The 27,372-nt window shown below is 39.1% G+C and overlaps 1 protein-coding gene across 2 annotated transcripts; it reads right to left on the bottom strand.

The window, feature by feature from the left end:
• Positions 1-111: 111 nt before the first annotated feature.
• On the bottom strand, positions 112-27,372 carry PTAR1 (protein prenyltransferase alpha subunit repeat containing 1). 2 transcript variants are annotated; one of them, XM_063180520.1, is made up of 7 exons: positions 27,265-27,372; positions 23,431-23,600; positions 16,662-16,728; positions 11,586-11,690; positions 8,163-8,376; positions 1,752-2,068; positions 112-1,203 (listed from the first exon to the last, which is right to left on the bottom strand). In XM_063180520.1, the coding sequence occupies exons 1-7, from the start codon at positions 27,348-27,350 to the stop codon at positions 858-860; spliced, it is 1,305 nt and encodes a 434-aa protein (XP_063036590.1). In that variant the 5' UTR covers positions 27,351-27,372; the 3' UTR covers positions 112-857. The 2 variants fall into 2 exon arrangements, with proteins under 2 accessions (XP_063036590.1, XP_063036589.1); XM_063180519.1 differs by having other exon boundaries at positions 112-1,206.

Here is a 27,372-nt window from a genome sequence, read left to right on the forward strand (position 1 = left end):
TTTGGCAGGGTGAGAATCTGTAGTGTAAAAAGGACATTCAGAAATGTGTATCACATGTGATTAAATCTGGATTGTTGAGATAAAATAAATAAATAAAAAACAAGTAAGAAATGAAGATAGTCTGTTTTAAGAAAACAAATCACAAATACAGCCAAATACAGCTCTAGCTGTGGTTGAACATGTATTTGAACTATTTTCTGCCACATTTTCCTGTATCTGCTTATCAAGATTTCAACCTTATAGACCTTCCTATGAAGCTAACATGACAATTAATAAGCAAACAAAAAAACCAATTTAAAACAGTAAAAGGTATCACAGCTCCAAAACTGTTACTGAAGCCTTCAGAAAGAAACACTATATTCTGGTGTTCTACCAAAGACTGCTATACAAAATAATAGCACTCACAAAATATAGTCTGGATCCCATAAGATATTAGCATGATGCCACACAGGAACAAACTGGGAACAGGTTTAGCTGATAGTGACAGATTCTCCCACTTTTTCAGACACTCTGTTTCACAAGCATTTCAAACTTTTTTCTTTTACCTCTTTGTTTTCTTTTAAGTCAAATGATTCAGAGTCCACCTTAATGCAGAAGTTAAAAAAAAGTCATGGTAGGAAGCTGTTAAGAGTGATTTCTTTGAGAGATTAAGTAACAAACTGCATTTGCTTAATAAAAACATATGCCAGTTCTTTAATAAAATGACAGATGTCTACTCTGAAATTTAGCTTTAGGACTGACCGTCAAAAGAGAGAGAAACACAGAGTTAGCTAACACTTGCAACCAAGACATGCATTTGTGTCTGAAAAGAGAATATTGCACTAAGAGAAGAACCCTGAAAGCTTTCAATGTTTCCTTCACTGACCTACAAAAGTAACTAACCATTTTCTATAAGCAGTAGCAAACCTGGCTTGGTCCACATCCCTACAAGTTGATAATACTTTATCAACAAACTGGTATTCCATTTCTGGACCAAGAGAGTCCTGCACAGGAGCACGCTTCAGCCGTTTTGTTTCTTGGGTATAACCGTGTTTGCTGCTGGATTCATTCAAACCATCAACATCCATAGCTTGTGCCAAGTGACTTGCTGCAGGACTGTGGTGGGAATTATTCAGACTTTCATCACTGCTGTCCACAGATGATACCGACATATTCACAAGAGGAAGTTTGTTGCTTAAGTGCTGCTGAAGGTAGAATACACACCTTCTTCAAAGGAAAAGAAAAGAAGAAAAGAAGAAAAGAAAGTCATACACTGAAAATAACCTGCTGCTGCTGAACTCCTGCAATTCATTTGCCATCCCACCAGACTTCTCTCACAGACACAAAATCTGCTTCTCTGCGCACACTGTACTAGAAAGCTCTCCACCTTTGGCAAATCTCCAGTCACCTAGTCAGGAACCTGCACCCAGCTGGTAAAGCAAACATTTTCTGCACCCAAACTTCTGTCGACATTTTGTTCATTGTGTGTTGTTTCAACATTTAAAGTGTGAAGTGGCTCATAACCAGCATCTTGTGTCTCTTGCACAAATTACAGGGACAAGTGGAGCTTACACCTCAAGATATTTAAGCCAAATCGAATTTCCCACACAACAGCTCTGATTATGCTCTTGAACATTTTCGAAATATTTAATACATAGTAGTTCAAAAATCTTTTATTGAGTGGTACTTCCTAAAACCAAAACAATTTGGAAATACCATGTGAAGAATCATCCACAAATCAGAAGAAAATTCTTTTAATCAGGTCCTCTTACCTATGACACCACAAGGTTTCATGCCCTGGGTAATTATCAATCAGTTCACTGCAGAGTTCCATCTCTTCGTCTAAACGGCCGGGGAGATCCACACTTTGCTCCTCTGCACAGGCAGCTTCTGTCTCTGCACTCTCTTCCTCCTTCTGAGGGCTAGGGTTTTGTTCACTAACCACTTGCTTTTGTACCAGTATGTTTTTGTCAGTCACCGTTCTGCGTATCAAGGAATTGAGCAAGAACTGGCGGTAATGAAATCCACTATGGTCCGAGACATGCATGGATACCCAATATTTAGTGGATGCAAGTTCATCAAGGAGAACCTGAAACAAAACGCAGGCACAGTTATCAACCAGTATAGTGGAGGAACTTACCACTACTGCTTCTGCATTAAGGTAATCCCTTCTTTGGGGATTTCAGCCATTGTGGTAATGGTTTAAGAATACACAGGAAAAAGAACTACCACGGAGCCTTTCGTGCTATGTGCTGAAAAGCATCTTGGCATTCCTGCAGAAAACAAATTAATACTTCTTCCAAACTGTGAAAAAGTTTTTCAGAAACCTACCCACAAGCTGAGTGGGAAAAAAACCCAAACCACTTCTGATACGAAATAAGCAGTGGTTTAAGAATCTTAAAATGGTTAGCAATAAATACTATTTAGAGGAGGCACAAACTACACTGCTATTAGCTTTAAGAATTTTACTTTTTACCCAGTGGATTGTGGGTGTCAGAAGGTAGGTAAGTTGCTTAAAAGGAAAAAACCCAAACTTGATTTGCACCTTGATTTTCCATGAGAGAAAATCAACCATAGTATTATGTTTAAAGTCCTAGATCTGGTGAAATATAAAAGTATGTGTCCATAATCAGGTTCCTTGATTTTACTAATGAAGAACTCCTAGAAACATAACAACTATGAAGTCCTTTCATAACAACTCTGGTAGATACTTAAATTGCCAACTGTAGCTCTGTTTTTAACACTTCTGGCTCCTCTGAATTGTCTCTTAATTCTGAGTGCTCTAAAACTTCAAAATTCATTTCTGGAGAGAAATGCAAGTTTGGCTCCCAGACAAAGCTTTTACTATGCTTTGCTTTCTCTGTTAGAGCCACTGGTTTGGTTCTTTTCACAGCTCTTAACCTCTTTCCTCACACTGCTTCTCCTCCAGAGCTTTAACTATGCAAAGAGTTTAAAACTACCCTCTTCATTTACTTCTAAAGACTTTTGGAAGAAATCTTAATAGTCTTATGGTATACTCTAGCTTTTAACCTCTTCTCCTAAGCTACTTACATCACTTAATAAGACCAGCTGATGCAAAACAATTTTAGGTAGAAGTCCTTCTTTTAGATATTGCAGCACAAAAGCCACAGCCGCCCATAAAGAAAATAACGGAAACACACAACACTAGGTATATAGCTCTTTGGGGGGGGCATCTGTTCTAAAAGAAATTGGAGCAAATGCAATGCAAACAGTATCTTCTGCCCTAGATAATAATCATGTTTTTCTAAATCTTGCCAAAAGATACCAGCATCGCCTTCTATTTAGAGATCAGCAAACTGAAGTGCAGTATTAAATAACAGTGCAAACACAGCATTCTTAAGGGGGCTAAAACTCCATGTCCAGATCTGCACTTTAAACCATAAGAACAGCTTTTCCTTCCTTTCTTCCCAGAACTGAGCCTAGTACTTTAAACTTTTGAACTTCAAAATTTATAAGTCTATCAAGAACAACATAAGGCTCAGAAAAATCAGATCAGCCTTTATTCAGCTGTAATTGATACTATACACATTTATGCTCAACTGAGACCTTGGAAGAATACAATTATTTATCTGAAATATTTATAAGCTACAAATTTACAGGGGAACATCTTAATTATGCATTTTAATTCCCTGTTCAAAGGGAACAAAATTATTTCCAGCATTACTCCTTACCTCAACCAGAACATCTCTTTTAAAAAAGCAAGACAGAAGATGGCCATGAAAATATATTCAGATCTGCAAAAAACAGCCTCCTACCTAGGAACCTCAGAGTACCAGTTGAAAATGTTTCTAACAACTGGAAGTAAAAGAAAAAGCCAGCTAATGCCAGAATTCCAAGAGGTTCTTTCTTAGAAAGCCAGCTTTCTTCATTTCCATCTCTATCAGTACAAGCCCTTTGCCACTGTTCTGTGAAGAAAGATGAAACTATATGAGAATTCCTCCCTCCCCACTCTTGACAACCTCTTTTCTACCTCTGGTGGTAAGCTGACTACCATGGAACTGGCAGCCTCTCCCAGAACATGACATGTCTGCTCAGTGACCTTCATCTCAGCCTCTAGGTATGCACTCCCTCTTACACCCTCCCAGACCATGTGCTTGCTTGTTTTACAGCGTTTTTCCAACTGTGAACTGTAGACCTGAACTTTCTCCCTGGTCTGGGACACTGGGGAAATGCAAAGGAAATGGGGAAACAAACTTTTAAGGACAACCAAATAAATACAGCATTCACATAAACTAGCACTTTTGAAGACCCTGTCATCTAAGAAAAAGCTAAGGCATTACTGCAGATGGCTACAAGAAAAACCACTTTCTGTCTCATGAACAGGTTGTCTTCTGGGCATCACACAAGAGAAGTGCTACCTCATGACAATTACCCCACTACTTGTTTGCTTGCTTGTTTTACTGTAGGGTCTGATAGTCAATCTCCACATTATGAAATTGAGTGTTTCAATCTAAAGAAAACAAAAAAGTTTGTCAACCCTTGCTGAACTACACCTTATTTTTCTATCTGCATGATTTCACTGAAGCAACATGATGTGTATGAATTTTAAGACTACACCCCTCTCTATCCCAGTTCCCTAATTATACACCCACCTTTTAGTAGGTATCTGGAGCCCATGATCTAACCCCAATAACTGACTGTACAGTCATGTGAGAAAGCTGAAATCAGGCTTTCCATGGCAAGTACTCCAATACCAGAATTATTAGATTAGCTTCAAACGATCTATTCTTGACAAATCCTTGATTTATGTTAATGAACACTCTTTAACACTACTGTAAACTTGCTAATGCTATTCAAATTCTGCAGCTAGAACAAACTGAAATTTCTATATTGAAAGAAGATAATGTTTTTGACTATCTAGTGTAAGAAAGAAGGAACACCTATATCTTTTTATTTAATTTTTCCACTGGGCCAAAATTTTCTTCTCTATCATTTTAAATCTTTTTCCCAGAGCTTGAGCTGAGATTCAGTTTGCAGTAGCATTAGGATTATCAAATCAGAGGAAAAAGAATAACCAAAATCCTATTACATAGCCTACCTCTTGAAATCCTCCAAAGCAGGTCAATAGCTTTGTTAATGATAAACTTATTTTGAGAAGTCATATTTAAATGATAATACAACATAAAAATTATGTTTCTGGGCCTCTGCTGCCTTGCACACTTCAAACTACAGGCAAAGTTTGTATTACAGCAGAAATACAGCCCTAAATAATACAGGTACTCCTTAATTTCAGGCAACCTTGCAAGAACTCAATGGCCATAGAATCAGTGACAACTGTTTTATCTGTCAGTTTCTCAGCATGATTCCAGTCCTGCATCTTGTTGAAATTTATCATACTTTTCAGATACTCAAACAAAGAAATTGCTGAAATTACATGAGACATTAAGCAAGTAAAAAACCTCTAAAGAATGGAAAAGCCAAGGCAAAGCTGGACAGGACTTGCTAAAAATAAAGAGAAGGGACTGTGTAAGTACATAGGTCACAAAAAAAGACCAAGGAGAGTGTATGCTCCTTAATTAACAAGAATTGGTGGCAACTGACATGGAAAAGGATGAAGTACTGAGTTTGTTGTCTCAGTCTTCAATGGCAGTCAGGCCTCCTTCCCAATTCTCTCTAGTCCTTGATCCTCTAGACTGTGTGGGGAAGACTCCCTCCCACTGTCAGCAAAGAGCAGGTGCAGAACCACTTGAGGAAGCTGAACAGCTGCTGATCTGTGGCATCTGAAGATATACATTACAGAATTCTGAGATAACTGGCTCACATTGCCAAACCACTGTCCACTGTATCTGAACTCATGGCAGTTAGGGGAAGTCCCCAGTGACTGGAAAAAGGGAAACACTGCTCCCATTTTAAAAAGGGGAGAAAGGATGTCCTGGGGAACTGGAGACCAGTAAGCCCCACCGGTGTGGTTGGCAAGATCATGGAGCAGATCCTTTCAGAAGACATGCTAAGGCACCTACAAGACAAGGAGGTGACACAAGGCAGCCAGCAATTGTGCCTGACCCATGTGGTGGCCTTCTATGACAGAGTGACAGCAATGGTCAACAAGAGAAGACTAACAGATGTCATCAATCTAGACGTGGAAGGCATTCAATATGGGTTCCACACGACATCCTTATCTCCAAATTTGAGACAGATGGATTTGATGGACGGTCCATTCAGTGGGTAAGGAACTGGCTGGATGGATGCAGCCGGAGAGGAGGGGTCAACAGCTCTGTGTCCACATGGAGACTGGTGATGAGCCCCTCAGAGCCCCGTCTTGGGACTGCTCCACTGCCCCCTCCAGTGAGGACTTAATACTGGGCTGGATGGGGTCCTGAGCAACCTGATCTAATGAGTTGCATCCTTGCACACTGCTGTGTGGTTGGAATGAGATAAGAGATCACTCCCAAGCCAAATGATTCTATGAACCTGCATATTTTTGTGAAAGTCTGTAATGCCTGCCTTTCCCTTGTTCTCCTTATTTACTTTTTTCCTCGCATCATATCTTGCAACTAAACACTGTATAATTCTGCCTCTTAAAGTTACCTAGAAAAATTTTATCACAGGTTTCTTGCTGTCTTTTATGCTCCACACTTTTCCCTAATTTTCCTGTATCCTAAACACCTTCTACTAGGCCCCCGATGAGGTGCATTGGTGGTGTCCTGAAAAAAACCTAGAGCCAACACAGATACTTCCCAACAGGCTTAACACATTGATGGAGGGACAACAGCATCAGTGAAATGTTGCCAGAGGTAACAGAGACCAGATGGACAACTCAAGACAAAAGTATCACCTCTACAGTCTTCATTCTAAAAAAAGTACATCAGTAGGGGAAGTGGGATGGCAGGCCAACTGAATAGACTTTGGAATGGTCAAATGAATTCAAAATACTGCCTTCACAGGCATGTCTGTGATTTGTCACAAAATGCACTCACAACTGACAATGAATAAATTCACCAAAATAATTCCAGTTCTGCAGAGAGTTATTTCTATTACAATGTAATTATTTTTCTTTAATTAAATCAGTAAGGAATAGCAAGTGCAAAAAGCACTCAAGGTGTAATCCTAATCCTCAGACTACTATTACCAGCATAATGGACACAGAGCTGGTTAGAACTTGTTTTAAGGCATAAAATGACTTGAATTTTTTTTAACAGTGCTAACTCCCTTCACCTTTTAATAAGCTCTTGAAGATATTAAAGTTCCTGTTTTCTGTAAATATATACCTCTAACCCTAACTTCTAACCTCCAATCTCTCTGAATCCTGCAATTCCCCTGAGTTTTCTGAAAACTACCTTTTCATATACACTTGCTAAGCAGATGAGTCCAAATTCCTCCCTGTCTCTGAAATGGGCATAAAAACAATGGCTACATCGACTCAACAATGTCCAAATTCCTCCCTTATAACCCTATGCGCCAAAATGCAGAAACTGCTGTTAAAAGTGAGTGATGTGTCACTGTATCAACCTAATACTCAAAGAATTCACCTAACCACTGAGAAAACATTGTATTACAAAACTGCCTAGACCGTGTCACATCAACTAATTTAATTTGCTGCGGGTCTTGAGAAAACATTCAACACTGCATGAAGTGTCCCTGAAATAGCTAAATCAGGTCCCAGTGTAAATGCTGTCAAAAAATACTGCTGGAGCTGAAAAAATTAGTTACAAGCACTACTATGCCTTCTCCAAAGTTCTTGCTATCTTTACTTGGTCCTTCAAAATTCTGAAACCACATGTAAGCTGAGTAAGGGCATCAAAACATTGATATTACATTATCAATTTAATATCTGTTATGCATTACCATTTTCCTCTACTATGAATTTCAAGACTAGCACTGGAAGAATTACTTAGAGTTCCCCATTCCTTACTTCGGCTCACATAGTCCCTCCTATACTCTTACCACACATATGTTAGCACCAAGTACTATGAGAGAAACAGAACTTTCTATACAGGCAAGAAAAATGTGTTACTTCTGCTGAGCAGAACCTGCTTACAATGGCAAGAAAAATGCAAAACATACTCACTGCAAGATTTTGTCCCCTTTCTTAAAACATTCTTGGCTACCTGTGATAACGTCACTTGATACTCTTCATTCATGTTATGTAGTCTGCTTTGCAAACCAGTATTTGGGTTTTTTTGTGGAGAAAATTTAAGAATTTATTCACTATTTTATTATACCTTGACAGTGAGCTTTGCCAAATGCTGTAAAACCCAGATGCGATGGGACCAGGCATTGTAGTTGCTTGGATATCTCCCAGCAGCTTCAGAGCAGACATTCATTTCCTCCTGCACCAGTCGGTGAATCCTCTCCACAGATGCTGCTCCCAGGTTTCCTTTAGTTGCAAGACTGGGCAAGGAGTTTTCCTGAATTAGCTGTTGCAGCACCCATCGTCTGGTTAAACGATGTAAAGCGTTAATGGTGAGAGAGCAGTTTTAAGAGAAAAAGATGGCTTTTCATGTGCATAAATCAAACCCTTCCAATATTTCTACTCTCTGAACTATACTCTAGCTAGGTAATGAGTGAGTAGTAAACAACCATCTGAACACTTGCCATGCTATAAACTATGACACGATCATCACGCTCCCAACACAGCTGCACCAAGTTTGCTCGCTCCAAGTGATCACAACTACTTACACAGCATTACAAAATAAACCAGAAGGAAACAGCAAACTTGTGAAAGAGTGCAAGCAGCATGTGCATGAAATTTCTAACTCACTCCTCTTTCAAAGTCTTGCACAGCACTAAAATTAAGGAGCCAAAGCAAGATAGAAAGAAGTGATTCAATAAAAAATTAACTCTGCTGAGTATCTTTTACATCTGTAAAAGATACTAAGCAGTACTGCACACTGCAACTCAAACTGGTTTCTGTACACCACCAGCAGTAGCAAAGCCCAAAAGGCTTGTGGTTTCAAGGGCTATAGGTATAAACAAAACAAATGTTTCTGCTGATGATTACACATACTTGAATTCATATATCTGAGATAAGCAAGCATAGATTCCTATGGTTCTGGTTTTTTTATTTTACTTTGGACAAAACTTTAGTGGTATTTTTAGAGGCAACCTCAATGCTGCATCTGCAGCCCCAGCACAAAAGGGTTCTACAAAAACAGATTATAGATGTGTAAATTTCCACAGAGCAGCCCATGGCAATGGAATTGCTATGGTCCGGTGTGGAATGCTCAGGAGAGACAGACATCCTCTGGTGCACAACACGGACTGGCTCACATCAGTTCCAAAACCAATGAATTGCTACCTTCAAAGGTGTCAAAATTTAACTCTAAGTTAAAAGAAATCAATAACCAAAAGAAAAGAAATTAACTTTTTTGAAAGAGAGAATTCTATTTTGCAAGCCATATGTAAACTTATTTATCTACATATATACAGGTATATAAAAAATATGTAAGTTAAATATGTATTAACAAAATTGTTAACTCATCTGCTTTTTCTCTTATTTGAACACATGCACAATATGCTTGTTCACTTGTGGGTTTTATCTACATTGTATCTTTTTCACTCAGTTATCAAAAAAGAACAAAGTATTGGAAGACAATATTAAAGATAATTTATAAGAATGCAATTTTAAACTGATTGTTTCTCAGCAACACTTTCTTCCTACACACCATTTGCTCTAAAGATGTACAGCTAAGGAAACCATGCTCTGTTGTATAACAGTATTTTATGAAATGTGGTAATTTTGAAGAGTTAACTTCTAATTTTTAAAATTATCTTCGATCCAAACATCACCTTTTGTATTTTTTTTGTTTCAGTCCACAGCTATGCAAGAAATAGAAAACTCAAAAATAGTCTAGGCAAAAAAAACTGAATAAGCATGTCACTCTTAAAATATATATATATTATTTAACACTAACATCTGAGTAAAACCATATAGACAAAATTTTTTAACTCTATAATTATTTCAGTTTCTTAGAAAAAGCATGCTTTATAAGCCAAGGAAATGTGAAAAATTACACATGCAGGAGAGAGCGAAAAAATGCAGACTTCATCGTCTTTGTGGCTACAGCATCAAAAAACACATAAAATTAAATTAGGGCTACTTTCTAGGCAGTGCAATCACAACCTCAGAAGATTTAAAATATATTTCTGGAATCTCTTGAATACCATGGTATTATTTTTCTTTTTTTTTTTTTGTCTTCTTCTGTTTCCTGCATTAATTTTACTCCCATCTGCATTAATTTTACTCCCATTAATTTGGAGTCACTTTCAGTTTTGCATGTTACTATTGCTCTTACAATTCCTGGAATGACTCCAAACAAACAAAGGATTGTTAAGTGATAAATGCACAATCAATAGATACACTGACTGTATATGCACAAGATATATTTGAAACCTCAAAATAAAAAGCAGGAGATCATCTGACAAAATGAATGACAGGTATTTGACATCTTCAGTCATTTATCTCCCATACATAAAAAAAAACAATTTGGTTATGTTTTACTGAATTTTATTCACAGCCCCATTATAGGTTTTTGCATCTTCTGCCTGAGATTTAATACCTTGGGGGAATAGGAAACCCAAAATTAATCATTATGCTGATGCAGAGAAGTATTTCTGCAAATCTTATTTACTAACATGTATCAATCAGGGTCAGCATATCCAAATCCAAGCCAAACATTTGTGCAATCACCCTCAAATACACTTTTCTGATGTAGGCAAGTAAGAGAAAGAAAAACAAATTATGACACTATCAAAATACTCTTAATTTAGATTTGCAGGGAAATTATAGTCAGAATTCTCATACAGTCATGAAGTTTTATGTTCTTTATAGAGTATTTATAAAGTCCCTATTACGGTATCAACTTTACAGCTGCCTTAATGCTGGACATGTTAAACACAAACACTGCAAACTGCTTCCTAATGTGATACATTTAAATCTCTTTAGGGCTGTCTATTAAAGGTTGACCTAGCTTTTTATTTGGAGCAATGGATCTATGCTTCACTTGGTTCCGCTACAAGCATTTTATGGTCGGTCATGACTGAGATGGTTAGCTTTGTGAACCTGAGTAACTCTGGAGTTAAGTTTTCCAAACATGTGATCTGTTATTTTAATATCCAGTAGATGTGACTGAATGACTTCGTTCAAGTTGGAAATTATAAAAATGAATTCAACAAACCAATAAGACCAGTATTGAAATGGAAAAGAACCCAGGTTTATTTACAAAGGTTGGCTTTAACAGAATCTTCACTTTCTGAAATGTAGACAAACAATACAGTAGTAAACCTGAGGGAAAGGAGAAACCTACAGTACTCAAAAAGTTAAAATTGATGGAATCAGAATTTTCACATTGAGGATTTCAGGTGCTGCAAGACATGATAAATCTCTAAGGAAATATATCCCCCCTCCAAAGTTTACTTTAAAAGCGTGCAGCAGAGAAAGTACACATGATTTCAATTCTAAGTGTAGAATATAGACAAGTAGCTTCAAAAGCCAAAGCACAGTATTTTGCAAAGACTGGTTCAAAGAATCTGATATATTTCTAGTTATCCTCCTGCATCTATGATTCTCCTTAACCCAAGAACAGGAAATAAAAAAACCCTAGGAAAATTGTTTCAGGAGTCAATAGAAGGCAAAGGAAACCCACCTATGAATCCATGTTTCTGGACTCTTTGGAAACTTGGTTAATGCCAGTTTTCCAAGATGCAAATCTTTAAGTGGATTTAAAGTGCCAGACAGTATTAATTCTTTCCTACAAAAGATAAAATAAATCTGTGTGAATAAAAGTAGTAACCTGAAAACAGAACACAAATCCCAGTAACAAACTGCATGGCATTTCCTTTGTATCAAAACAGAACTTCACTGTGAAACTGCAAGAGTTTAAAAACCCTCTAGTGCATTAATCCATTCTACTATACATACATACGTACTATACATATGTGCACAAAGAACTTCATTTTAATCTGAACACATACAATCTGTTAGCTCTCAAACCTACCCAGAAATGACTGAGTCAGCTAGTGTAGGGTTACATATATGAACAAATATCCCTTCTTGAAATTAAGCCCTTAGATCATGTGTACATCCAGAAATACTCTTACATATAGCACCCCTTCACACCTTTAGTTTTGAAATACCATTCAAGATACAGTGTCAAGGTTGCTGTTGCTTAAATTTATAAGAAAAAGGAAAATATTCTCTGCATGTAGAATGTTTTACAAACTTAACAAAAAGGCTGCAATTGCTCAGTTTACTTAAATGTAAAACAATCTTTGGTTTAAAAAAATTGAAAATTTGACCTAACGAAATTTAATGTTCATCCAACACAACCCTTACAAGAATACCTCCCAAAGACAGAGCAAAATGAAAATCTGTACTTGGCCTTCTCACCTTCTTTGCACAGAATTCCCTACCCCTCACCCTCTTCTTTCTAGCTCTGTAATTCTTATTGCCTGTCCTGAGCATGTTTGTAGACATCACCCAATCACTGGTTACTTCAAGGGCATTAGTCTTCATACCCTATTCTCCAATCTAGTAGGTAGCAGCTTTGAAGTAAAGTTACAGTAAATTTCGAAGTTAGAATCTGCAGAAAGAAAACACACATTTCCCAGAACCTGCAGAAGTCACAACTAAAAACTGAGAGTGCAAGAAGCAGAAGCAATTTTGGCATGGGTTTGGGTTTTGGTTTTTCTAATAATTTCTGATTCATCGTAAGTAAGTGAGGAGCAGATCATCAAGTCTCTGAACAAAAAATCACAGTGGGGAGGAAATATTTTCTGGAAAGATCTGCTATCAAATAAGAAGGCCAAACTCCTCTGCAGTCTGACACAGAAAACATAATGTCGTCCTAAAGTTATGGCCCAAGTCTCACAAACAAATTGACATATTTCCTTTCTGTGAGTACATATTTTCTGTCTGAGTCGGTAATTTTTAGTAGGAAACTGACTTCATCTGGTACTTTGGCTTTGTGCTGCTGTAATTGAAACTTACAACCACAGTCAGAAGCTAATGGTTGCAACACTAACAGAGAGCAAATATTATTTAAAATTGAAGCAGAGTAGGGAATGTATAAATCCTTATGCAAGTTTTGCTTCTGACAGCTACTGGAGCACCTGTTTTTATCTCAACCAAGTTCCAGCATGCTTCAGATTCGACGCTTTCAGATGGTTTTTAACAGGCAGTTCAGATATACTGACCAGAAGTGGCAGACTGATCAGACCATTCTGTTCTAATGCACTCAAATTTGGAAAGCAGACAAAATAAACATTCAGGGTCAGCACTGGAGCAGGTGGAACAACTGCTTCGTTACTGCAATGCAAAGGTGACATTTTGGTAAAAATTACTTACCACACAGACACAATGAAAATACAGCTTAGATCAGTGTGATACTTAAAACAAATGCATGTACATTTTTAACACAGATTTAGATTACCAAGCCACCTACCTCCCAAAACCTGAACTTTCAGTGAAGAAAGTGTTCTTTCTGTATTAAAACATAGACTCTAAGTAAGCAGCTTCACACTTATACGCTCTTAAACTTCCTCTTTTGCGAAGTTGAGGAACAGTACAGACAAGATCCACCTTCACTGCTGTAGTGGAAAAGCTGCTTTTAGCTGTAATGATTCTCAAATGAGAGATTCTCCCATTCACAAAGGACTGCAAGCATTAGTATGACTGAAGTGCCATACACTCCCACATAAACCTCTTCTGAGCTCTTTCAGCTAACATCCAGCTTGGGATATATAATTTCTAGCTTACTTTCTTGCCATGTGGATCATAGATAAAGTTTCAGCCTCAAGGATTACAGCTCCCATAAAAGATAATCTCGAGTAATTTTTACTTGCCTTATGCTAACACCTTTGAAGTCATTTATATCTGAAAGCAAAATGTGACTTTTGAGAGCATCTTGTTACCTAATGTCTTTTCATCAATTGTACATGCCAGGAAGTATAACAGGAAGAACAAAGGCATTTATAAAAATTCCTTTACAATCACTTCCATTAACATTTTGGTCATTAACTTGCAAGACTTTTACAACTTCTAAAAACACAAGCTAACTGAATTTAGGATTAACAACTGGAGATATCTCTTATGCCATTCAGTATAACGGAGGTTTCTCTCTCAGTTCCTAGGAAGTGACACATCTATTCTGTAGCAATTCTTTCTCTGCCACATAATAACCTCTTGCTCAGGGTCTCAGGGTTTAGGTTATAGTCCCTGCTCTTCTGTCACTTTCCAGTCACTTCTAATTTAAATAAATAAACAACAGATGTACGCGGTAGGAACATTTCAACTGTTCAGAATAGCTACCAAGTCAAGGCAGAGCATCTAGTCCTAGCTGGTCTAGATAACATGTCTGAAGTTCTGTGTTCTCCTGCGCTTCATTAATCAGATACAACTTTCTAAGATTGTCGGCTGAGCTGAAATGCCCACTTGTCTTCCACAACACCATTCAAGTCTTCTGGCACGCCTCTGCCAAGTCCTGCATCTCTTCCTAGGAGGGGATTTCCTTTTCTCTTTCTTCCTATATCTTCAAGTTCAGTGCTACTGAGACAACCACTATCTCTGAAGCTTTCAGTAGAATTCAACATATGAAAAAGAGATTATCCCAGCCTACAATGGAAAAGTCAATAAATTACAAGAATGTGTGCAGGGCTGCTATTCAGTAAACAACTATAACATTTCTTAATTTTTAGGCTACTTAGGATTCTATAATGCTTTTTTGCCCCTCAAAATAAAGCAGTGAATTAGTGTATGTAGAACGCAAGATGAACCTGGCATGACAAACACTGTCTGAGTAACAAGAAACCAATGACGCCACAACAGATCCATCATGTTCTGCAAGCAGAGTGCAAGTCTCATACAATTAGTTCTCAGCCTGGACTACCTCAGGATAAGGATTTACACCAGCATCTGTACAGAACACAATCAGGCCTCTACTCTGTGACTTATAACACCACACATCTGGCAAGCTTGATCTGTCATTTCAAAGAGAAGCTGAAATATATGTCAACATAACAAAAGTGCCTCCCCTTCAAAAGAGCAAACCCTCAGCAGAAGCCTAGAACAATGAAGGGTCAGATTCAGCAAAGCAGTTCTGCTGCTAGAATGGGCTCACTGGTAACCTCCACAGACACTGACTGGCTTGTGTAACAAGATCTCTCTGGATGCTAAACAGAACTTCAAAGACAAACTGACTGGTAGATCACTAGTCAACAATTCGGGGAGTAAGGCCCACTTCTGTAGTAATTTGTATGTTTTGGTAAATTATAAACATCAGGAAAGAGAAAACAATCCTCATCCATATTCTTTAGCATTTTTAATTCCACTTTCAACTTTGAACTACTTTCCTCATGCACATAAAAGTTAACACTTTCAGTTGTCAGGCACAAAAAAGCCTGACTGATAAGGATGAACGCATGTGCAGTAAACAAACATTCCACAAAACAAAAATCAATTATAAGTACCATAAAATGAGATTACTGTAGCAGCTCTTGTACTTATACAAGCTTCTAATTCCATTTTAACTTCATAGCTATTTAAGTTAGATATTTTCATGACACTAAACTCATTGCGATCACATTCATCCCCCTTTTTTAGACCTGAGAGACAGAAAGAACACAGCAGAATCCTTCAGAACTGTATCAGCAGTGAAAGAAGAAAAAAGAAAAAGCTGAATTTGTCATAACTAGGGCAGACAAACAGACGCAGCATGAGAAGTACACCATAACTACAGAAGTCCTGTTCTCCATTAATGCACTCCTAGAGACCATCACAGTTTTGTCAGCCCTCCACCCTCATGGAACTATAGCTCTTATAGACTGCCTCCAGTCGTACCTTGGCAGCAGAAAGAGAATATTCCTCCAACTCGGAAATTTACAAAACAGCTGTAAGATTACAAAATTGTAAGGAATGGTTGTTTCTGCACCTCCTGAAGAGCAAGGAGGTAAATTCTTGCTCCTTCTCCATTATGACTCCTGGACAAGTTCTGAAGGTTGACCAATGATGAAGCTATGCTAAACTCAACAGGTACAAGAAGGTAGAGGGGAGGGGGGAAATGTGTTTGAAAAAAAGGGTAGACATCTTCTCCCCCTGTCTTGCAGGGTATCTACTGAGCATGATAGCCTGCACTGGTAGTGGCAGCAAATGGAACTGGAATCTCAAAAGAACTCAAAGAGAGGTAAAAATGAGAACAGTGAATACACACAGCAGACATCAGCTGAGCACTACCCTCATTAACTGCAGGAGGAAAGAGGAATGGTAGTTCCGTGGGTCTTACACACCCTGAAAATGTGGTGCAGAGATGCCATCAATATGCAGTACTGTAATCATCAGCCTTTGATTAAAAAAAAACACAAAAAAAAAAAAAAAAAAAAAAAAAAAAAAAAAAAACACAAAAAACACAAAACACCAAAAAAACCCCCAAAGAACAAACAAACCAACCCTCCCCCGTCAAAAAAAGAAAAAAAAAAAAAAAAAAAAAAAACCAAACCACAAGCAAACCTCAACTGAACAAAAACCCCCAAACAAACAAACCAAGAGCAAAAAAGGGCAGTCTCAAACTATCTGCAACATATAGGAAAGAAGAGATTTTTAACATTCCTTCAAGCACTTCTTAGTTGACAAGTTCTTGCTGCGACACTAACAACCACTTGAAACAAAGCTTTCAGCTGACTCGTGTAAGGCCTGGGCCTTTTGATGGCATTTTCTGAGTGCAACATACCTCACATTCCAAGCTGTGGTGAAGTCAGGGTTCAGCAGTAGCAGGGTACACGTGATATCTATCAGCTCTAAAACGATGGAACAAGAGACATTAGGATTAGCAATGATTTGCACACAGTGCTGATCTCTCTGCAGACCCTTACTCCCTCTCATTCCTCAAAGTCCTTCTGCTGTGGGCTGCTGTACCTCTGTAAAATATTGCTCTTATTCCAGAAATGAGAGAGCATTAATTATTAATAGTTAATTTAAGAGGGAGCAAGATCTGCCATATTGTCCCTTTTCATTATTTAAAATAATGAACTGAGTATGCCCTGAACAAGGAAAAATCATAATATAAAATCCTTGAGTATTCAGTGATTTTAACCACACACACTATATACAAGAAGCAGAGAATTCTTCAAATAAAATCCAAAGATTTTTAAATACTACAGAAAATAAAAATATACCCTACTATTTTAGAACAAGTCTGAGCTGCAGATGGCTGCCATATATCATACTGTTACAAAAAATACATACACTATAAAAAACCTGTAGCTAAAAAATGAAACACCACAGCTATGAATGAGGATTACAAAAGTACTCCCTATTAAACTGTACAGAAAACACTTTAAATACATTGTGAAGTGCCTCAGACTGAAGTTTCAAGACTAATTCAATAAAAAACCCAAAGCAAAACCAAAAACATCTGCTTGCATCCCTGCATTTAAGCACTGTATATCGCAGATTTATGTATTACACTTATTTTTAATTATGTCATAAAAACTGAATGTGACTATACAATCTTTTATTGTAAATTAAATTTGGCTACATCCTCTCCTAATCACCCTGAATTTAACATACTAATTAGATCGTACTTCAGGTGATTTCCAGCAAATAAGAGGTACTTCATTCCTTGAAGGAAAAAGAAAAGGATGGTATCTCATGGAAACAGATCTCTGGTTAGTGCAGTCAATGAGACTGCAAAATGAACGAACTGTTAAGAAATTCCACAGTAACAATACACAAATTAATTCAAAACACGAAGGGACTTGGCTTGACGTATCTTTGAAACAAGAGTCAATACCTAAGTAGGTTGAAAAGTGAAATACCTTCATATATTACCGTGTGTCTGATTGATGATTTATGTCCAACAAAGAAATTTTGTGTTTTCCATTATGTTCTTCATTATGAGGAACATGCTAAGCCACCATATAATGCAAGGGGTAATGGGGGTTGTGGTGGGGAATTCTTTGGTGTACTGTTGACTTTGCACTAAGCTGTAATGTTTTAAAAAGTTTCTCAAGGAAAGAACTTAACTTTCTATTGTCACAAGTTAAATCTCTCTTTGCTGCCAAGGAATAAATATTTTTCATACACAAAAAGCTTCTTTCTAATTTGCTGTCTGAATGTACAAATATTATTCCTTCATGTACCCAATTCCTGAACCAGCAAAGTATTTCAACACCCATTTAATTTTATGCAGCTGACTATCCCAATTCAAATAACCAGGATTACTCACATACACAAAATCAAACATATATAAATTTAAACATCTGCTAAGTGTTTTGTGGCTACTGTTTCAATTTTACATTCAGAATTCAGTTTTGAACATTTACAAAAACATAATTTTTATAAGGAGGTAAAGTTAAAATTGTGAGCTATGATTGTTTTAGGTACATTTTCCATTTTACCTGCAACAATGGTTTTAGCAATTATTAGGTACTAGCACTGCATGTGTTACAGGCACATCAAGCAATAGTTTATTATAGCCTATTTCAGTTTTTTGAATACTTCTCAGAAATGTCTTTCAAAGTCTCCTTAGAACAACACAGCTTGTTTATACATGATTTCCAGTTAATATGACCATTCTGGTAATCTCAAAGGTCTGTAACAGCACCCAATCAAATCCAACTTAAACAGAACTTGTTTGCATTTTGTCCATTTTCCCATCACAGAGGTTCACTTCATCTTGAATATTATCAAAAGGATAAAAGGAAAATCTCCAAGTAGAACCCAGTTCTTTCATATCAATATTCTTTGATGTAACAGATGAAGATTTATGAAGTGCGGATTCTGAGCCAGAGATGTGAAATGACACCACTTAGTAACCTCTATGCCATTTTTCAATAGAAAAATGGTCCAATTTATTAAACTCTGAGCCCCTTTTTATTAGGAAATCTTATGATAGATCTCGTACACAATGACAGTACTTGCCAACTATTCCCTGAGTCAGCAACAAAACCCAGCATCTTTTATTTACAATTTAAAATTACTTTCTACTAGATTTCTTTCTACTAGACATTTCAGGCAATCTATTGCATTATAGGTGCTCACACTGAACACATCCTTTTGCATATTATGGTATCCATAACTGCGAAAGGACAAATAAAACAATATGGTTTTAGCACACCTTTAAATATGGCTGTAACCAGTTTTTTAGATATTCTGTGAGTAGTTTGTAACATATATAGTATGCATGCATAAATTTAAAAAATATAGGAGAAAAGATAAGAACATATTGTAAAATTGGGATTTCTGAACTCAAATATAGCAGGGGGAGCAGTCGTGACTCTGGATTCCAAGAATCCAAAAGAAACTATAAGTAAACATCTGTGTCACTAACCCATCAATGAATGACTATAAAGCACCTCTTTCTTCCAGGATCCTGTCAGAAAAAATACCACACACTTGAATCAGCACCCTGTTGTTCTCCTCTGTTCTATTTAAATGGTTTACAGTGACTCAAAATGGCAGAGGTGAATAGAGACTACACCTGCAGTCACCACTTATAACAAGCTTCAATAGAATATACAACTAAGTTTTGACGAAGTAATAAACAAATCTATTTCTTTACTAGATGCAAAAGAAAACAACTACCCTGACAAATTCCAGGCATGCACCTTCATCTACAAAAGCAATCTGGTGCAAAATCCTTGAGAATACTTAAGAGAATACCGTAACATCTCTTGACAGAATATACATACTTATAACACCTTAGAGATGAGTCTCTAAGCCCACCTGGGAAAGACTTCCGCCTTAATTCTCTCCACCACCGCAGTTCAGTTTCTGCTCAAGCCTTTTATCAAATGTGAAACTCAATTATGTTAAAACATGCTAAACTCCTTTACAAATAGGGTTCTAACATGAAGGACCTGACTGTGTTTTACAGCGGTTACAGAAAACCTCAGCAGACATGAAAATGCTGAGATACCTCTTCTCACATGTAAATGAAGAGACAAAACAGAATCGAGTTTCGCTTTCGAAATAAAGCCAAGCAGGCACTAGTTTAAAATGCATGCTACTGCAGTAATCACTGACAGAGTTTTCTGTGCATTTTGAGAGGAAGGGTTGTGCACGAAGGTTGTTCCCTTCACCTGTGAGGGAAGCAGAGGTCTGTAAACACCATCCCTGTGGCATCAGCAGGTGTGACAGCATCTCAACAAAGCACCTGCACAGGTGTGACTGGAGCAGGGCACCAGCACACAGGTAATGGCTACTAGCTGTCTTCAGACACCCAAAAACGTGACATAAATGTCAATGCTTGTACTTTGGCTTAAAACAAAAAGTTTTTCTCTGTGTGGAAATTTCAATGTTTAGACCTTACAATAACACTTGAGACCGAAATGAAGTTTCCCTGCTGAAGATCTGTAGCGTAATAACAATATACACCACAAACTCCTACCTCAGATCTCCAAAAGCACTGCAATGAGAACCACTGGTGTTGCTAAGATTGCTAGTAGCTTCAACTCTTTAAATGCTAAAGTTTGTATTTAGTTATGTGTCAGTCAATATTAATTATATTCCCTGTATTAAAGTTCAGTTTATTGAATTTTGTAATCATCTGCATTACAAATTTCAAATCTGGAATGTCACAAACACCAGTTTCTATGAGAACTGAATAAATCAGCAGCTGGTTGGTGGCAGTGATCAAAACCATCCTGGTCTTAATAGGTCCAACCACAAACCATAAAGACCAAGAAGAAATGGAAGTTACCTATGTTAGCAACACACACCCCCAGGAAGAGTCTGTAATTTTAAAGACGTCTGTAATGAGAAAAAACATTCAAGAAAGTAAATTATGAATAAAATAAAAAGTAAAGGGCAATGTAAAATTCATAAAGTCCACATAATGACAGGTCATCAACCCTCTAGGAGGAATGAGGGAAACACAATGACACAAACATACACAATCTGTTAGACAAAAATAAAACACAGTTAATGGGTCAGTCATACCTAGAAATACATGAAAACACCTCACCTTCTTTAAGCTACACTTCGGAAGGGTAATTAATTATAAGGATCAAGCCAGTGCACTGTTACTCTAATACCACTCGAGGTCTACAGCTAGCACTGGAAGACTCTTCGTGGCCAGGAAAATGGGTTCCTTCTTGCCATCATCTGCCTTGCCTGCCATTTCATGCTACTCTTTCCAAAATGCTTGCATTATACATCCATACATAATTTGTAATAAGAAATCAAGGCATGTTTAGCAAATCTAGACCCCACCATCAGGCAGATGAAAGCAGGCAACACTCTCTGCCTTAAGAATCCTCCCACTCCAAGATCCTCTAAAGACCTTGATCTTTCTCTGTATCATCTCCAAAGGCAAAAGAAGCTCAAGTGCACACTTACAGACCTGACCAACACCACCTAACTGTGCCATACTCTACACTTTATTGAGCATCATGCACAGCTGGCTTCATACACTTAAAGTGAAGCAGAATACAGCAGTAAAACACTAAAGAAAAGTAGGTATCGAAGGAGAAATGCTACTGGCCACACATCATCTCCTGATTTACACAGACCTACTCCAAAACCTTACCTAGCAGTAACACCAAGTAGAACACCATGTTAGTTATGACAAGGTGCTAGAGTCTGCACCAGATGTATGCTAAAATCCCACTATTTAAAACATAATTCTTTAACTCTCTATTTCATAAAGCAGCCAGGGAGATTGGCTTTGCTATAGCTGCAATCAACACAACTGAATGAAGGGTGGCTGTTTGGTATGCTCCAGCAGGGGAAGACAATCCCACACATGTTGAAGCAAAATGGACACAGTCAGTGCTTTATGGACAGGTTAGTTATAAGTAAACAGAAAAAAATTATCGTATGGTAACAACCCAAAACTGAAACCCAGTTGCATGTGAGATATTAAAGATCTGAACTCTGTGAGTGGTCACAGGGTGCTCTTCAACACAAAAGATATCCTGCTTTCTGAGGGATATTAAAAATACCATAGCAGGTAAAAGATACTAGAAAACAGTCTCTAAACAAAACAAAATAAAAAAAACCCGCCAGAAATAAGACACTAGAAGTCCAGCATAAGAACATTCTTTATTCCAACTACTACTTAGAAAGTACTGCAACAATAAACAAAACACTTGCTTCATAAACTAGTTATTCTTTTTCATTCTTGCTCTGATCAGGACCCCTTATAAGCAGTCAAGTACCTCCTATGTCACACTGTTCACAATTCTTTGTTTTGAATTTTTTTAAAGAACATACACAAAAGAATTTTTCATGCAAGTTAAACTAAAAACCAAACCAAAACAAAGAGATGAGAAAGGATATAAAACTTTACAATTACCAAGCTGTAGGGACTAATAATTTCTGGTATACCTCTGCATCTGAAACACATTGCACTCATTTCTTACAGTAGACATATGCGTCACCACATTTTCATTTTGACTCAGGAAAGCAGGAGAAAATTCCTTCTGCATCAACTAACGTCATTTCCACAAATAATTCATTCAAGTTGTCTGTCTCTAACCTTTCCAGTTTGGGCAAGAGAGAAAGAATTTTTTTTTTTTCAAATGAAAATAAACTCGTTTAAGTTAAGATGCACAATCCAAAGCCTCCTCCCCTCAGTAACCAGCATTTTTTCCACAACAGGTTAAGCTGGCATTAGGAAGGGTAAATGACCCAGACATAGGCATTGAGCGCACCCTCAGTCAGTTTGGGGATTATGCCACTGAGGGTGGGAGTGATCTACTGGAGGGTAGGAAGGCTCTGCAGCGGGATCTGGACAAGCTGGATCGATGAGCCAAGGCCACTTGTATGAGGTTCTGACTGGTCCTGCCCCTGGGTCACAGCAACGCTATGCAATACCCAGGCTTGCGGGAAAGATGCTTGGTGGAAAAGGACCCAGAGGTGCTGGCCAGAGCCAGCTGAACACGAGCCAGCAATGTCCCCAGGTGGACAAGAAGGTCAAGGGCATCCTAGCTTGGATCACAATAGTGTGGCCAGCAGGATCACATCAGTGACCATCTCCATGTACTCACTGAGACATCAAGGTGCTGCAGTGAGCCCAGAGAAGGGCAACTGGGGCACAAGTCTTACAAAGAGGAGCTGAGGGAGCTGGAGGTGTTTAGCCTGGAGAAAAGGGGGCTTGGGAGAACCTTACTGTTCTCCAAAACTACATATAAAGGAGACTGCAGCCAGGTGAGTGTCATTCTCTCTTCACAGGTAACAAACAACACGATGAGAGAAAACGGCCTCAGAAACCAGGACAGGTTTAGGTTGCATATGAGGAAAAATTTCCTCACTGAAAGCACTGCCAGAATTCAAACAGGTTATCCAGGAAATGGCATAGTCACCATCCCTAGAGGTATTTTGGAAGGCATGCAAACACAGCACTTAGGAACATGGTTTAGTGCTGGACTTGGCAGTGTCAGGTTTATGGGTGGACTTGGATCTTAAACCTCTCTTCCAAACTAAATTATTTTACGATAAATAAAAAATGTGCACTAAAGATCACATAATATACTCTTCTCCAACTCAGAACTTACCATCCTTGTTCAGCCACTGTTTTCTCTGTCTGTAGAGGAGAAGTTTATTGTGGACATACGGCAAAAGAAACTTCACACACCAGCTCTCCACACCAAGCTTGTTTTCTACCAGGACAATAGGGCTCCGGTTATATCTGGCTTCAGGGCAGGGTATTAATCCAATTTCATCTCTTAAAAAACAGAGAGAAATATAATTAAGCTTATTTCTAGCAGGTGACAATTATTTTTCTCAATACAGAAATGCAATGGTTAGCAACGCTTCCCAACCAAACATTCCATCATCTTTTTTTCCTTGTCTTTGCTGAAACCTGTAATTTGAATAGTTTTATTTGATTTTCACAAAGATTCTAAATGATGAAAGCCCCATTTTTTCTGTTTTTAGACTATCATCCAAGCAGCTTAACTCTGAGGAATCAAGACAAGCACTCCTGGTTTTGTAATAAATATGTGACAGAGCTGTAACTGCTGCTTCAGCAAGAGAAACAGAACATGCTAACTAGTACAGGCACCTGACTGACCAAAAGCTACCCAGGTGTGCCCAGCAGCAGCGTGACCGGGGGTCTGACACCAGGGATCACACAGAAGAATATGCTCACTTCCATATGTCCCATTTTTCATTGTCCTGTGCAAGGCAGCATGATCAATAGGGGGAAGATTTGAGACACAGAGGCCAGTCTGATTAGATGACAACTCTGTAGGAGAAATGTAAGACTTTAAAATAACAGCGCCAAACACGAGCATTTGTACCAGCAAACAAAGCAGAAGAGACTCAGCTATTCAGTTTCAATGGGCCGTACCATATTTTACTTTTTGTCAGGTTTTTCTAGCATGCTGAATAGCAGCTTTGGCAGCTTCTTAGAAATAAACACAGTTCATCAAGGATTCACATTTGTTTAGGCATAAAGCAACATCAATTATGCATCATTTCTCCACCAACTCCCCCATTCAATAGAAAAAATTGTTGCTAAAGAGGGAAATCCTCAGATCTCACGCAGGAACAAAAAAGATTTCTTGTGATGTCAGAAAACAAATTCTCCATCTTAAGTCTTCTTAATACAAGATTTACAGATACACAGCAAGTGTCAGCTCCTAAACCTCAACTCAATTATCTTAAATAAAATTTATTACTGGGTACTCTGAGTGCGCTGATTTAGTTCTGTGTCCTCACTGGACTATTATTGAGGTAATCAAAAGTGACAGTGTGCTTGTTTAAGAATGTATCTGCCTATTCAGAAAACCGATCTGATCTTCCATACATCACAACATATATCACAAGCCGCAAAAAACACAGGTAAGGTGAATTCAAGGTAAAACACTTGCAAATCACATGGCTCTGTCTCCAAACACGCACTCAGGTCCCTTTTACTTCCCCAGTCAGCTGAGAAGAGAGAGAAGAAAAAAGCGTTCTCCTACCCCACTAAAAGCAAGAAATGGGTATCAAAGCAAGATCCTTATCTGTGCTGCTCTATTTAACACAAGCTAAGCTGTTCAAGAAGCAAGATTAAACCTAAAATGACATTCCAGTCTGCTTCTTTCAACACAGTATCTTAACAGCCTGAAGTTTGTATGTATCACTGGGTCTTTCTTTTATAAATACTAAAAGTCCTTGGAAAAACGTTGCCTGGCCTTGCATACAGGGACAATAAAGTCTCCAAAAGCAAGGAAGATGCAATAAGGCACTACTTGTCTAATTAACTCTGCGAATTACCATAAGAACTTACCAGCTGTAACTCACAAACAGTATACCAAAGGTAAACAGCAAGGAGAGAAAGAAAACCCACAAAACAAACATCCACACCTTTACTTATTACCAAATGCAAGAAGTCTGACTTGGGTGAGCTAAGTTTCACAACACTGCTTTGAACACGCCAAAATGACACACAGACACAGTTTGCACAAAGGTGACAAGTGGGCAGGTGTAAAAGCAGCCATTGACAAGGGTCAATAAATGATGGAAAAGAGGTGAGTATGGGACAAAAGCATGGGATGTCAACAGCAACATCATGCATGCAGCAGATTCCTTATTTTCAGTGAAGCTATGCAGTTCCCATGTAAAATAATTCAAACCTGGATCTGTAACACATTGAATTCAGAATAGCACCTTTCAGGAACTGCAGCTGGCCAGCAGCAGACGACAAGATGCAGATGCACGAAAAGACCCGGCCAGCACAGCTACAGCCTGTTGCTCCTGAGGAACAAAGGCAGCACAGCAAGGGCCCACAGCCTACACAGGCCTGAAGAGTCCCATTTCAAGTAGTTTCAACCACTTCAGAAACCTAGAGACATGACTGTCCTTTTTCTACTCTGAGGGATAAAGTAGCAGCAGCCTGTGCTTTTTCACTTGCAGCATGTCACAGTACATCAGTCTCACCACACACAACTCTTGCAGCCTACTTTCATCGCTGAGATTGCATCTCTGAAAGGAAATTGCAATAGCAGCAAATTCTTAAGAAACATCATCTCTAAGTTTGCTACCAATAAAGCATTCTGGTAGAGGAGTGGGAACTATGAAAAAATCAGAACATTCATTCATAAATACTGGCCCTTTACAGCACATTCTGCTTCACATCCTAAAAATGAAGCTTCAAGGCAAAACGCAGCCTTTTTTTAAACAGCGTCCATATGCTGCATTTTAAAACCTGGCCGCCCACCCAAATTGCTTACTACATTTAGAGAAACATGAGGGTATTCACTGTAATCTTCTCTTGTTAAGCAAAGGGATAAATTAGGTGACAAAATTTTCCTATTCAATTGTTTAGTTTATCACTTTCGGGAATAGATTAATAGGTCACTACCTCAGAGACTGCAGTTTCCAGCTGACACAAATACACCTCACTTAAATTAGGAAGTTGTTATTCATTGTGTGCTACCCTTATTTGCTGTAACCAACACGGAGCTTGCATATAGGTTGAAAGCTATTTCCCTAGTTTGTATCTTAAAGGCTGGGGAAATACATTCTGGGAAAGAGAAGTATGGGAGACACTTAAAACAGGGTCTCAAGGCTGGCCAACAACACTGAAAACCAAAACAGACCATCTGCCCCCCAGACTTCTGGATAAATCTGATTCTCACAACCAATTACTGCGGTCTGCATTTTCATTGTCATTCTGTCTTCCTCAAAACAACACACAATGAAATGACTAGTACTTCTACCAAGAGATATGGATTTGAAGGTGGGATTCACCACACTGCTCTGTTTATGCAAAGGTGCAATTCAGGAGGCTTCCATCCTGAGTTTTGTTCCCACCAGCGCCAGAGCTCTGTTCCCGGCAGACAGAGAACCCGCTGCCGGCTGCGGGGCTCGGCAGGGCCGGCTCACCCGCGGGCAGGCTCAGCCCCAGCCCGACTGCGCGATGAGTTCAACGCTGCCAAACACCGAGTTCAGAGAGAGGTCACTAGCAACTTTTCTTTGAAAATATATCTATCGCTTCCACACCGCGGAGCCCTCGCTGGTTCCCATGACGCGGTGCGTTTTACCGGCGGGGCGCTTGTGGCCGCCGGGCTGCGGCCGCGGCCGGACCGGTCCCCAGGCTCAGGCTCCCGGAGCGAGCCAGGAGAAGCCGCGGCGACAGGAGAGCACCGAGGACAGGGACAAGGCGCCCTGCCCCACGGAGGCACCGTGCAACCGCAGCCGCCCGGAGCCGGCCCTCCCGCTCGGAGGAGACCCGGCCGGTCCCCGCGGCCGCTCACGGCGTGACCTTGGGCCCGGGCCCGGCCCCAGCCCCGGCCGGCCCCGCCGGGACCCGCGCCCCGCCCGCCGGCGGCCGCGGAGCGCGCACGGGCCGGGGCGCGGGCAGCGCTCCCTCCGCGCCGCCCGGCCGCGGCCGCACTCACATGTGTGGGTTCCGCTGGAAGGCGTTGCGGATGTCCTTCACGACCCGCTGCACCAGCACCGCCACCTCCTCCGGCGACTCGGCCATGTTCCCGCAGGCGGCGACGGGA

Source organism: Melospiza melodia, chromosome Z, assembly GCF_035770615.1.
Source record: "Melospiza melodia melodia isolate bMelMel2 chromosome Z, bMelMel2.pri, whole genome shotgun sequence".
Lineage (NCBI taxonomy): Eukaryota > Metazoa > Chordata > Aves > Passeriformes > Passerellidae > Melospiza > Melospiza melodia.

What these genes read in the sequence shown, in the direction of transcription:
- PTAR1 (XM_063180519.1), bottom strand. Translation starts at nt 27,350, where the DNA reads ATGGCCGAGTCGCCGGAGGAGGTGGCGGTGCTGGTGCAGCGGGTCGTG. An exon ending in CCAGAAACATGGATTCATAG is followed by an intron (nt 8,377 to 11,585) that starts GTGGGTTTCCTT and finishes TCGTTTAACCAG; the next exon opens with ACGATGGGTGCTGCAACAGC. An exon ending in GAAACCTTGTGGTGTCATAG is followed by an intron (nt 1,207 to 1,751) that starts GTAAGAGGACCT and finishes TTTCCTTTGAAG; the next exon opens with AAGGTGTGTATTCTACCTTC.